This window comes from Poecile atricapillus, chromosome Z (assembly GCF_030490865.1).
Source record: "Poecile atricapillus isolate bPoeAtr1 chromosome Z, bPoeAtr1.hap1, whole genome shotgun sequence".
In the NCBI taxonomy this organism is placed as follows: domain Eukaryota; kingdom Metazoa; phylum Chordata; class Aves; order Passeriformes; family Paridae; genus Poecile; species Poecile atricapillus.
Window position 1 is genome coordinate 50,413,177 of NC_081289.1, and position 13,334 is coordinate 50,426,510.

Consider the following 13,334-nt stretch of genomic DNA (forward strand, 5'->3'; position numbering starts at 1 on the left):
CTGGCAGGTGATCTTTGCTGATGAGCGTGTCATGAGGGCATAAAGGATTAAAAGAGGTTTGAGCTATTGTTGTCCTACTTTAAGAGCTTTTAAGCCTGTCAAGAACTACTGTAATCTTTGGGCATGACTTCCTTTGTGGTGAGGACTTCCTCCATTTCTGCTTTAAGGCCAATAAAGACTGGAGTAAATCATACCTCTCAAAAAACCAGCTGATCTCAATGGAGGCGGGGGTAAGGGGAGGGAAAATTTCCAGTGATAGAAAATCCCTTGCAGCCCTCAGCAGCCTGCTGTAGTGGTTAGGAATTCAGTGTTTGCTTGTCTCTACATTCTCTTCTGAATTTATCTTGCTTCAGATTTCCAGAATGTTGTTACACCTTTCTTAGAGAAGAAAAGGGAGGAATAAAAAAAGCAGTGTTAAGGTTCTGCCCTGAGTTTGGATACTTATGGGCTGTGGTTAACTGACCTATGATCTTCTGTTTTGTAAACAGATCCATTTTTTCACATCTAGTCCTTTTTGTCAATCATTTTATGATACTTAAAGTGTGTTCTGTGAATCCTTCCCATTTGAGCAGTGTCCTGTTGGAGTTGTGGCTATCAGACTAGTGACCCTGTTTTATTAGGAGTGACCCCAGTGTCAAATGCTCAGGTAGCATTGCTTCTCACATTTCCTTGATTGTACAGAGATTACATTATCCCTTGTCCATGCTAGTTCACATTCATGCTGATTAACCACTGTAATGCTTTCACAGTTATTATTTCCCAGGAAGGTGTTCCCCAACCTGTGAAACATTATGTATTGCTACATATTGCATACACTTGTTCTCCTGGTTGTAAAACTGATGTTGTCTTCTCTTCATGAGACTTCAATGCCAAAAAATAAGGTATTATTTGAAAGTTTCACAAAGACTTATTTTTTGGGCTGTGATCTTGGGCTAATCTCTTGATTTCCCAGCTGACTGCTGATAGTCATATGGGAGGATTCTCTCTTCTTTAAGTCTTCATTCTCAAATAAACTGATTGTCCTGGAAGTAAGATAAGTGATGGTAGACTTGAGATGAGCTCAGGTTGTTGGAGCATGATGCTAATAATGAGGTTTATGGGTTTAATCCCAGTATGGACCATTCACCTAAGAGTTGGACTTGATGATCCTTGTGGGTTCTTTCCTACTCAGAAGATTGTCTTTCTCTTTTTACTAACATTGCTTTCTTTACCCATCATAACTTGTAAATGTTGATAACAGTCTTCAGGAGCAGCAGTATTATGCTGCCACTGTCTTGTCTTCCCGTCATCTTCTCCAGGTAGAAATATTTTCCTCTCCTTTATCTGCTTAACTTCTCTTTCATGATGTAGAAAAAAAAGATTCCTGTGCATTTCCCAAGCAGCAGGTGAAGAGCAGAACTGTGGGCTAATACAAAAAATCCGAGATGGGGTGTTTGCTAGAAGAGGTGGGAGTGAGAGGAGGAAGGACAAGTAGCATCTGTTTTCTCTCAAAGCTGTTTCTGAAAGCAGTCCTGGCTGGGCTGGAAATGTAGAAAGCCTTGTGTTGTGCAGTAAAAGGAGAGAGGGTCCCAAACTGTTGGGCAGTCCCAAAATCACTGACCTCTGGCCATGGTTGTCATGGGAAGGATCTCCTGAAGATTATGGTGCTGTGGTGGAAGGAAATTAAGGAGAACTAAAATTAGGCTAGATTGTCAGACATGTACTGTGGTGCATTTAAAAGCACAGAGAACCTTAACGAGGAGAAAATACAGAATGGAAGCAGTGTTCTCTGCAGTGAAATAAGTTTAAAGAGAAGCTTTCTTGTTTAATGCTGTAGCTTTTCTTTCCATAGCTAATTGGATCAATAAAAGAGTATAACAAAGATCTCTCCACTTTTCCTTGTTATTTTAGTGGCATCTCAGTTCCTGCCCACAACCAGTAGAAACTTAAGTAAAGCCTATTCTTCATCCTGTTCAAAAAATTCATGTTTATTTGGGAAAAAAAAGAAAATCAGTAAAGCATTTTGCAGCAGTAATTCTCTCTATTTTCTGGTATTTACTATTAATTTTGAAAACTAGAAGTCTGTGGAACATTTGAAGAAATTAAAAGCTCTTATTTTGTCTGTTTTGCCTACTTTTTTTTTTTTTTTTTTTTTTGGTAAGCCTGTGCTCCTAGCACATACTCTCCAAGAGCTGTATTAGAAGGTCTGGAAGGAAGACTGCTAGCTGGACGACATGTCATTACTGGATTTAGAACTCTTTAGAGAACTGGGACCCACATTATTACTGATGTTTACTGTAGTTTCTTCATCAGTCAATTCCAGTGAAGTCCCTCTCTGGTGGGCAGTCTGCAGGGTTACCTGTTACAGTGGTAAGCTCTTTCTAAGCAGAAATACCCACATTTTCTCTGCTTGCTGCTAAAATGGGACTTTTAAAATGTCTAAATTGTTGTCCCACTTAAAGGTCATAGGTTGCAGGTATCCATTTAACACAACTGTCCAGTGTTACTATTACAAAACTTTTGGTCTGTTAAAAATTGTATGGTAGAGACATGCAGAGAATGACATGAATACTAAATACAGATCTAAGATCTCATGGTATTGCTTTTTTTCAATTAATGACTGCATCATACACCGTGTCTAATTCAAGTGAAGTGGTTGCAGAACTTCTGGAAAGCTTTAATGGAGTGCTTCAGATCTTGTTTATCAGATCCTGGTTAAAAACCATATCATTTGAACATAAATGGTGGCATGTTACCATTTTCTACTGGAAGATTTACTGAACTGCTCAGGAGAGCTGACAGAAATGGCGGGTGGCAAAAGAGACATGCTTAGTTGCCCAACGTGATGGTCTTGTCATACTGTGATGTATCGGTCTGAAAATCCTTCAGTGTCTTACACATACGGTAGGAAGGAAGCTTTAACATGTCAAATTAAGAAAAAAAATTAGCCTATAATAACAGTGTTGTCGATGATTTGCAGGGAGTTTTTTTAATCACGGATATTTCATATCCTCCTTTACACCTAATTCGTCTTGCTCTCTAGGAATGCGTAATTAATATTGTAGTTATGCTAATTTGAAACAATGATGATTGCAGCTCACTGAAATTATGTGTTCTACTTAATTGAACTTGACCAACATTACTTAGAGATGACTCAATACCGCATATGGTACATTCTATCAACATAACCTTTTATTTTAAACAGTTTGAGACAGTCTGATTATTTTATATCTCTGTTTCTGTATGTCTGTGGTGCTGAATTTTAGCATGATGTTAAGTTTTACTTCATCCATGGTTCAAAGAATGCATAAACTAAACTTCTTTAATAGGCACTGCTTTCTGATACAGAAAAATACCACAGGAAAACATGTGGGCTGCTTGTTTCAAAGCTTTTTATGACTTTCAGCATGTAAGCTTTATCTCCAGTGTCCACAAACACCATCTATCTTTGCATGTAGCGGTTCACACGTGGATGCTGGTGGCAGCCACTCCAGCAGGTGCACTTTGGTGCTGGGGGGCGCATCCCTGGGCCAGGACAGGTGGGTCCTGGCTGGCAGCCAGGGGGGCACTGCAGCGGGAGCAGCCACCTGGAGCTGGCACATCCCGAGGCTTCGGCAGGAGCTGGCGGCAGGGACGGCGTGGGACCAGCCCTGGTTACCTCTGCTGAAGGGGCTGCTGCTGCCTGCCCACACCTCTGTCCTCCCTGCTTGTGCGGGCAGAGCCTGAGCAGTCTGAGAGCAGGCAGGGAAGGGAGCGCTGCTTTCCTGGGTCAAACGGTATGTACCTGTTCCTCAGGGACTTCTGCACCTCTTTGGCCTGAAGGAGGACTGAAACAAAGACAGATGATCTCTAAGCTGAATGCAGAATCAGTTTATTTTACCGGCTACATTGTTAAACAATGTTTGAAAGGCTAGGCTTATTATTTGAGGGAAAAAATACTGTGTTTAGGCTGTACAGGAATAACATCTTGCATTTAGAAATGCAAAATAATGACTTTGATCCTCCAGTAAGCCTTTTGGTTACTGTGTATGAAATAAAACGACATTTTCTTATCATATGATTTGAATAAAACTTTATTGAAGTGTCTGTACCAAAATTATAAAGTTGTATGCTGATGAAGGTAAGTATTTTAAAGCATTTAAAATGGTTTGAATTTCAATATGCTGCATGTACATTTTGATCATAAATGCAAAAAATATTTTAGTCTCAAAAATGTTCTAACAAGCATAGAATTTATATGCTGACAAAATATACATTGAATTATTAATGAAGAAAAAAATCTATTAGTAATTCCACTTTTCATTTGGAAGAATCTTGTTTTCTTCAACCTCTAGTTATTTAAAGAAGCATGTTTTTTATTTAAGAGAAGGTTTTACAAGATAAACTAACAGATTAAAATGTATTATTAACAGATTAAAATGATTAAAAATGTAGAAGTGTTTTCCTCTTATTGTAACATGTCTTTTGAAAGTGGGTGTGGAAATGGGAACCTTGGACTTTCAGATACCTTAGTTCTTAAAACCAAGACAATAACATACAGCTCAAAAAGGTTCCCAAAGTCATAAGAATCTTCAAATACCAGTCTCTGGTATCCATGAGAGTAACTTTCAATTTAAAAGAACATGCTGGTTTTGTATTAATTGATATTTGGTGAGGAGGGAAGTAACAGAGAAATAATGCAAAATCAGAACTCTTGTAATGAATTATGTCTCCTTTAGCTGTATCTTTACTATTAAAGTTGACTTGAGAGTCTCACCTTTAATTAGCACTATTTCCTAACATAGTAACATCAACAGAAGTGAGGCAGCATTAATCTTTCTTGAATTGAATGCAGACTGACATTGTTAAGAGTATTCTGCTCTGCAGTTTGCTGATTTTTTAAAATAACGTTTCCTTAAACTTCGTTGTTTTTTGTTTTTTTTTTCTGAGAGGAAATTTTGGAATTTTGTTTTTATCTCTAGCTTTTAATTGAGTAATTTACTTAAATTTTCTACTGTTTTAATTTTAAATGTGAAAGATTTTATGATTTCATATGAGAGCTTCCTTTTAGGCCTCATCATCAAACATCAGTTAAGTAATTGAATTTTAAGAAGAAAAGCAATGGAGAGAAATGATTATATGAAAAAAGGAAATGTAGGGACAAATAAAGTAATATAATGTAATAAACTGTGAAGTTAAAGCTGTCTCCTTTTAAGAGTTGATGTTCAGTTAATGTCTGAAATGAAATTTTGAATAATTTCTGAAATGAAAATTTTGAATAAAATATCTTGCTACTGTGAAGTGATTAAATATCCTCCCTGTTGAGGCATTTCACAGAATTACAGGATCATTTAGGTTGTCAAAAGGGCGTTTCACAGTGTCCTTTACTTGAATTTATGTGGCAAGCATATTTATGTATTATCTCATTATCTGAGAAAACTCTTTCAAATTTGTATATATATCTCCTTTATGAAAGCTTCTGCTTCAGTCATCACTGGGTCAGTTTGTATTGATCTGGTCGATACAGAAATCTCCTCAGGAGGAGTTTGCATTATTGAGGTGAAAAACCTGCTAATGATGCAACAGTGATTTTTTCAGCCTTTTTGCCTTATGGTAAGAAAAAGTCTTTTTATTTGCCTGCCCAATTTTTTTTTTTACCCATGAATGTAAGGTAATCACAGCTTGACTGCGTTGTCTGATTATTGATCATATTGGGTTCACCTGTCTTACTCCTGCATCAGGGACCAGAGTGACTTCAAGAACCTGCTTAAGTGATCACAAACTATTTTAGGCTTCCCCTTAGTAAAGAAGTAGAAACACGATGAGTCCTGGTGCATGGACATGTTGCATGAGAGTGGCCACTTTGGGGTAATTTTAGAGCCAGACATTCTGCTCCAGCCTACTCTCCTTCTGCCACCAGGAGGACTTGGCAAGCAACAGCAGGCTCCAGGGAGAGGACTTGCTCTGTATCCCTCCTAGCTCCTCATACTTGGAAGCAGTTGCTGTATTCAGGAGAGTGGAAGTAAGCCTCTTCAATTGCATCCTTGGAGTTCTGTCTTGTAAATGAGGCTGTTGATGTCACCTGTTTCAGGTTTCTCCCTTTACACGTTGGAAGACTGTACCCTAATGGGGTCAGAGGCACAGACAGAACGTTCTTACTAGTCTCTGTAAATGTCATAGAGTCTTCTGGGCAATCTGCATTGTCCATTCCGACGATGATGAATTTATCTTGGCTCCAGATATCTGTCAGTGTCCTCCTATTAGGTTTTTCCTCTTTCTTCAGTTCTTGGACCAGTGAAGATTTCATCCCAGGTAATTTACAGTTGCAGGACACCCCAGTAGAGTGCATTATACAGATGTTGTTTCTTGCCTGAAGCAAGGGTCTTTTGGCACTATTTCTGCTGAAATCCAGTGTGGATTTAGACAGCATTTGTATGGATATTCAGTATGTGGTCTGTAACTTTTTAGAACTGTAGGTGCATACTGTCATATAGTTAGAAGTCTGACCTCTTGTTAATAATTTATTTTCTTCTCAGATGGTAACTGTGTTCATTTCAGGGTTCTTCCATATGTCCTGTCTGTCACCCTTGCAGTTTTCATCATGGTGGTGGTAGTCATTGCTGTTAACTTGTGTCCCTGTGTGCCTTTTTTCATTTACTTTTACAATTGTTTCCTTGATAAGGGGTGCCACAAAGGTGCAAAACCTGAATCTTTCCAAATGTCTCAGTCTCTTTCCAAGCATCTGGGTCCCAAGGTGAACACTTGAAACAAAAATTATATTACTGCAAATCCTTGGGCTCACTGGAGAAACTATTAACTCTCAATTTGTGAGAGCTCTTTTGTCTGTGAACAGATTCTAGTCTGTGCTTTCTTTTTCTGACAATACACTTCCCAGCTAACCTCTGCGATGCCTTGTGCCACACATCACCTAACACTGTCTCCCCTCTGTGAGCTCTCCCACTCTGTATCCTTTCAGCTGTCTGGCTATTGTTTCTGATACTACAGAAAACTTTTGCTGTGGTGGCAGTGTGAGGCCACAGGACAATACTCCTCCAGTTCCTTGCCCTGTCAGGCAGTGACGCCTGATAAATAAGTCTTTCTGACTTTTGCCACTTTCCCAAAATACTCCACTGTCACTGTGTGGGTGCTGAAGATCTCTAAGAGCTTTGTGAGTGTTTTGTGAGTACAAGTGAGAACATTACACTTTACTTCAGTTAGACCAGTCCCTATAAATTCCAGAGAGGGATATTTGACATTAAGGGTGTTTGTTTGTTATCAGTTCCAGTGTCCTTTCCCTCTGTAAAATTGTGTAAAAGCTCTGTAAAAGCCCATCTGTCATGCATGGCTGCTCATGCTCACCAGAGGAGTAAGCCTCCAGTTTCTGCCCTTTTCCAGGCTCATCAGAAACTTTATTAGGCTTGTTAAGATATTTGTCGAGTGGCTAGTTTGACTTAAACTTTGCATGCACAGCTACATGGGACTGCCTTGTAACCTCCTAACTGCCTGTGTTTGGCTCCACCTTTCCATGAAGGTACAACAAGTCTGGGATAAGTGAAGGTCTGTATTTCCCATACACATTTTTTAACTTTGGGTACTTGTAGAGGGAAACTTCTACAGTTGTGGCCACATTTTATCTTAGTCTTTGTTTTTCCTCCTAACCTTCACACCTGCAGGTTTCCTCTTTCAGACACTTGACATCAGGGCAGCACAAGCAAGTACCATGTTTCTGTATTCACAGATTCTGTACTTGGGGCCTGTATCTTGGCCCTTCTGGTTTATTAGCATGGGCAGTGCCTCTACACTATTGCTGAAAGGATTAAAGATTTCTCCATGTTTGGTGGCCTCTTAGCGCATAGACATTGATCAAGATTTTCAATGAATGGCCAAAGCAGGATCCTTTAACTTGATGAACCTCGAGCCCAGTGTGCAGTTTTAGGAGCCACAATATAAGATACAAAACAATTAGAGAGCATCCAAAGGAGGACCAGGAGGATTGTGAAGGGCCTAAAAGGGAAAGCCTTACGAAGAGCAGATGGGATCACTTGATTTGTTCAGACTGGACTCATTGCAGTCTACAACTTACATGAGGAGGAGGAGGAGGGACAGACACTGGTCTTTTATCTGTGGTTTCCAGTTACAGGACCAGAGGGAGTGGCCTGAAGCTGTGTCTGGAAGGTTTAGGTTGGATGTCAGGAAAAGGTTTTTCACTCAGAGGGTGCTTGGGCACTGGAACAGGCTCCCCAGGGAAGCGATTACAGCACCAAGCCTGACAGGGTTCAAGAAGTGTGTGGAAAATGCTCTCAGGCACATAGTGTGATTCTTGCAGCTGCCTTGTGTGGAGCCAGGAGTTGGACTGGGATGATCCTAATGCATCCCTTCAAAATCAGAATATTTTGTTATTCGGTATTCACATCTTCGTCAGGCATTTTGTGGTGTCTGAGACACTGAAGGCATTGCAGTTTACCTGGAGACCTCTCAGGTTATCCAGTATGACCTGGAATTTATCATAGAAGCTTAGTGGCTTGGAGACATCTATGGTGTGAGTGTACATGTGGACTGTCATTCAACTGAAACATGTATAGTTTATATATTTTATTTGTACTATAGTAATTATGCATTCTGCATCTGTTTTTGCCTTTCCCATGTACTTTTGGGTTTTTTGAAGTTCTGTATTTATGTGTGGTTCAGAGGGATTTAAATTGCCACCTGGAAAGCCCTTCTTGGCATTCTCACTTGCTCCATGGAAGAAGATTGTACTGGCCCTACAAAGGAGAAAATTTCTCTACTCTCAAGTAATACAGGATTTCTCAGAGTGTGAAAATACCTGTGGAGTGCACATCATGAAAAATTCCAGTGGCTAATAGGTAACCTTTAGCATGCTCAAATTATTTTGAGAAATTCTAAAGGCTAGAAGCGGCATAAGCTTTATGTGTAGAGCACAGTGCTGCAGCTCAGGAAGGTGCAGGGTACAGAATGTACTAGCACAATTTCAGCCCTGGGTGTCCTTTGATAATTAACAGAGTGCTGTCATTTCTTGTGGAATCTCTCTGTGTGTCAGCATCAGCACCAAAGAGAAGAAAGAAAACGTACATAGTCCCCGATGAATACTGCTCTCCCCTGTGAAAACAGGATGGCAGCAGTAAAGAGAGTGTGTGGCAGAATCTCAATCCTCCCCTTCTCATCCCTCTCCCCTTTCTATATAGGACTGTGCATTTGCATTGAGCCCAAAGAAAATGGCTACTATTCTTCTTTTTTGCTTACTGAAAATAGCAACAACAGTCTATTTCAGCCAATTAACAGAATGCTAATATCTAACATGAGTGGAGAAAGCAGACTTCTGGTGTCCTCCAACAGGAAATAAAGATTCTGTCTCTTAAGAACATAATTAGTAACAGCTATCTCTGGACCTAATGATTTCTTATTCTCGAATCAGTTTGTCCTCTTCTGCCTTCTGTTCAGCTGCTGAATTTGATCTGCTATTGAGAGATGGTATTTGCTGCCACTTGTGGGTTTTTTTTCATTGCCACTCAATTTTTAGCTGAATTGTTTCTGTGTCAGCATAGGACCATTGCCAGATTTTCTCTGAATGTCCTCAAGGAACAAAAACCCCATAATTTTAAATGTCGTTTATTCTTCTGGAGGATTTGGTCCTTAAGGTTAGGTACAACCTTGGTACTGATAGCAAGTGGCAAATGGTTATCTACCAGTCATTTTCTGTTTGAAATTTAATGCTGATTTTATTTTTTTTTGTATATTATACATGCTATTTGCTCAGTTGTAAACTATATGCAGTTTTATATGATAGACTAAAATAAGAAGATAAATAAATAGACAAAATGTTATTCTTGAACATTGAAATATAGGAACTTTAAATAGGCAAGTGTAGTTGGGTCCACTTTGTAGCCTGATCACATAGCATATATTTAAAATATTATGTGCTTAATGGAGTATGTAGTTACTCTATTTCCTTAAATATTTTGTGTGTTTTTCTAGCCAGTGGAGAAGGTCTGAGCCTACATTTTTAAAATGCCTATTAAATTATCTTAAGCAAAACTAGTTAACAAATCATAGTAACCTAAGTGTAATTTGGTAGATACGGCTACAAGAATTATTTTAGATAATATAAAACCCGTGTTACAAAGACAAGGAATCTATTAACTACTCTTTTGGTACTTGTGTATGATATTTTCAGGTGTAGCTGTCCCTGTCTTAGTAATTTGTTCCCTGTAAGAGGCTGTTTCTGTACTGTTTACCCCAAGCGTTCCTGGTATGCCTCCATACACTGATTTCTTTGAGTAATTATGACGTGTGTCCATTTCACTCCCATTGAGCTTGCCCTCAACATTGAATATGATTAATATTAGAATAGGTTTGTTCAGAGGGACTTAACACCATGCTTTAGGTGGAGACATGATGTGGTGAAAGAAAAGAAAATAGAATTCTAGTTTAAACAGAGGAGCTGAGTGCTTCTCCAACTTTTTCATCCCTCATACTTAAATTTCTGAAGTAGTGTTTCAGGTGGGAATTCTGTATTCATAGCAGGTTGTTTTGCAGGTGTTTCTTTCCAATCCAGGACACTGGGGCTTCAGGAATGTCAGAACCTCTGGGAAATGCTATCAAAGTTCTTGCTTTCTTTTATCCAGTGTCTCCATTGGTACTGGCAATGAAGTGGACACCTGTGCAGAAGGGAGGTGGTGAGAGGGATGAGACAGGACTCTTCCTCTGACAAGTGCTTACCTTTTCCACCTCTCCAGTGCTTTTATGTTAGCACCTTCCTTCTGTGCAAAGGTCTTTAACATTCATTCATTTGTAAGGAATTTCTAGTTGTTATAATAGTCTCAAGACTGAGAAATTTGTGTAACATTCCTAAAGCTCAGTATAGAATACAAGTCAAACCCTGTTAAGATTCTTAACAATGCAGCCATGGTTTTTGGTTTGATGTCAGTTCTCTAGTCATCCTATACTGTAAACTCTGATCTTCGATACATTAGCACTGAGGATGGCCCTTCCAGCTTGGTGTGGACTTGCACAACCTTTGCTTTATTTCCAGCTCTTGCTTTGCATCCCTCCTTATGCCTTGTAACAGAGTTAGGTTCTCTTTTCTATGAAAAATCACCACTGTCATCTCTGTCTCGGTCCCAGTTATTTAAGGAATGTTACAAGTGTCATCTTTCAGAATCAGAACAGGACAGTAAAATTAATTCAGTCATTTCAAACAGTATTATCTAACACTTTTAGGAACTTATGTAAAATTCAGAGGCATCAGAATGTACGAAGTGTTCATTATTTTTGATATTTTTAAAAACCTTGTTCGTAGGCTGAAAACTTCAGATATATTTTTTTGAACCTTATTCCATCTCTGATATGAAATACACATACTTCTTTTACGGCATGAAGTTCTGTTAGGGTTACACAGAATATATGAAAGCTGGTATAAAAATATTTGTTATTTGTATTAACATTTTGAGAACTGGCAATACCACAGTGAATCCCAGTAGCACAAATATTGTTGGTCTAAACTGCAAAGTTATAAGCTAGTAAAAAAAAAAAAAAATACAAGAAAAATGGCATATTTTTAGGTCTTATTGGCTTATAATAAAATCTCTTGTATCCATGTAAAGCTTCTTGACACACCTGTGAAATATTTTGCTGTAGAAGCTCTGAGTGCTGAGTACTGTGGACAGCAAAAAAGAGAAATTTTAAGATTTTGAGAGGCATTTCCCTTGGTATTAAATACCATACCTTTTCCCCAGGTGTTCTTGTGCTCGTCTCCTGCAGCTACCTATAAACTCCAGTGCCTTAATGCTATCTCAGTTTTCTATTTTTGTTGTAAATCTCTTTGTTCAATAGGAACCTGTAGTGTACCTTCTTTCTGTTAAACATAATAATAAAGAATATGAACAGAAGGAGTGAAAGCAGGAGAGCTGTGACTTGTACCATGTGAAAGCTGCCCTTCTTTCTGAAGGAGATACAAAAGGCGGGACAACATTTGAAGGATTGGAACTAGGAAAGAAGTAGGAAGAATCACCAGAGGGAGGATCTCAGAGATACTTCTGTTAATTTAAAATAATGAAATGAAAACTTGCGGAAGAGAAACCAGAGATTGAGATAAATTTTCAATAAACCCTGTCTCACTTCAGTGTAATCTCTCTGCATCAACTCCAGCATGCCTTGGATTTCTGTAAATCTTTTCAGCATGCTAAATTGATAAATATGCTACAATTTTTGTAGTTGTATTTGTGTTCTAAGTTTCCTGCTAATTCATGCTGCTCTGAAACAGTCCATCCAGTAGCCCAGTAAACATGGAAGGGAGCAGGCTGGGAAGGATGGAGGTCTTGAAGGGCAGGGCTTGGAGGTAAAGTTCAGCTGCAATAAGATTGCACCTGGAGTCACCCACAGAGCTGATGTACTGCGATCTGCTGTGGAGCCATCTTCCAGGTAGTTCTTGCAGTTCAGGATTTCAGAGGGGAAACAGGATGGTCGTGTGATAAGGGAGATTCTTAGGTATGGTGGTAAAATGAAAGAGTAAACTTGGGCTTCATCCTCCAGACAAAATTTCTCTCAGATTGTCATGGAAAGATTGGAGTTTGTGTGAATCACTAATGTCATCATATTGAAGTTTAAATTTCCATAATGCCTTAATTTGCTTAAAAACGTACTTATGCTCAGAACAGTATCTCACACTTTTCTAGATGTTATATCCACATCTTCTGAGTACCCCAGATAGTGCCTTTAATAGTGAACTCACTCAGCTGTCAAGGGGAGAACACAGATGCTTCTCTAGCAGAGCTATGGATATTTGCTGTGGGTGAAAAATTGGCCTGTGCTTTGCTGTGAGTAGGGAGAATCAAAACAGACAGAGTAATCAGTTGGTTTTGCAACCAAGAAACATACATCAGTGGCTGGATATGTCTGGATCTGGACCTGCAGCCTTCTACAGATTCTTTGGCAATATACAGTATTGGAGGATCTTGTCTTGCACGTGGCAGCACAAGCTTTAGCTTGATGATAAATCATTCTCAAAAGCCACTTTTCTCTAAAGAAAAGTCGCTATATTCAAGGGTTGAGTTGGAGAGTACTGTGTTCTTAAAACCTTCTAAAACTTAGTTTCAAGCATTGAAAGCTTGAAGAACTGTTCTCCAAATTGTTGACAAAATGCCTAGTCATCATTAATTTGGAGCTATGTAGTAGTCTGGAAACTTCTGTCACCAGTGAAACCATGTTCTACTACTTTCATAAGCTTTTCGTCCCCATGTGTTCTCCCTTGACATCTTTGGCCTCCATGACTAAAGGATGACCTTTAGTTAATGTCTACCTATGAGTCTTGCTTGCAGTTTATCGAAAGGACCAATGATGCTTAGTTCTCCAAATACCTG

The 13,334-nt window shown here is 39.0% G+C and overlaps 2 protein-coding genes across 3 annotated transcripts in view; both read left to right on the forward strand.

Annotated features, from left to right (window-relative positions):
* LOC131572981 (forkhead box protein P2-like) overlaps positions 1–13,334 on the forward strand; it is a 400,373-nt gene that overhangs the window by 31,541 nt on the left and 355,498 nt on the right. The window lies entirely within an intron of this gene.
* The window catches only part of LOC131572574 (POLG alternative reading frame-like), a 171,105-nt gene continuing 163,944 nt past the window's right edge, over positions 6,174–13,334 (forward strand). The window contains exon 1 of the mRNA XM_058825824.1: positions 6,174–6,270. Within this exon, the coding sequence (XP_058681807.1) occupies positions 6,174–6,270 (97 nt within the window). The remainder of the gene's footprint in view (positions 6,271–13,334) is intronic.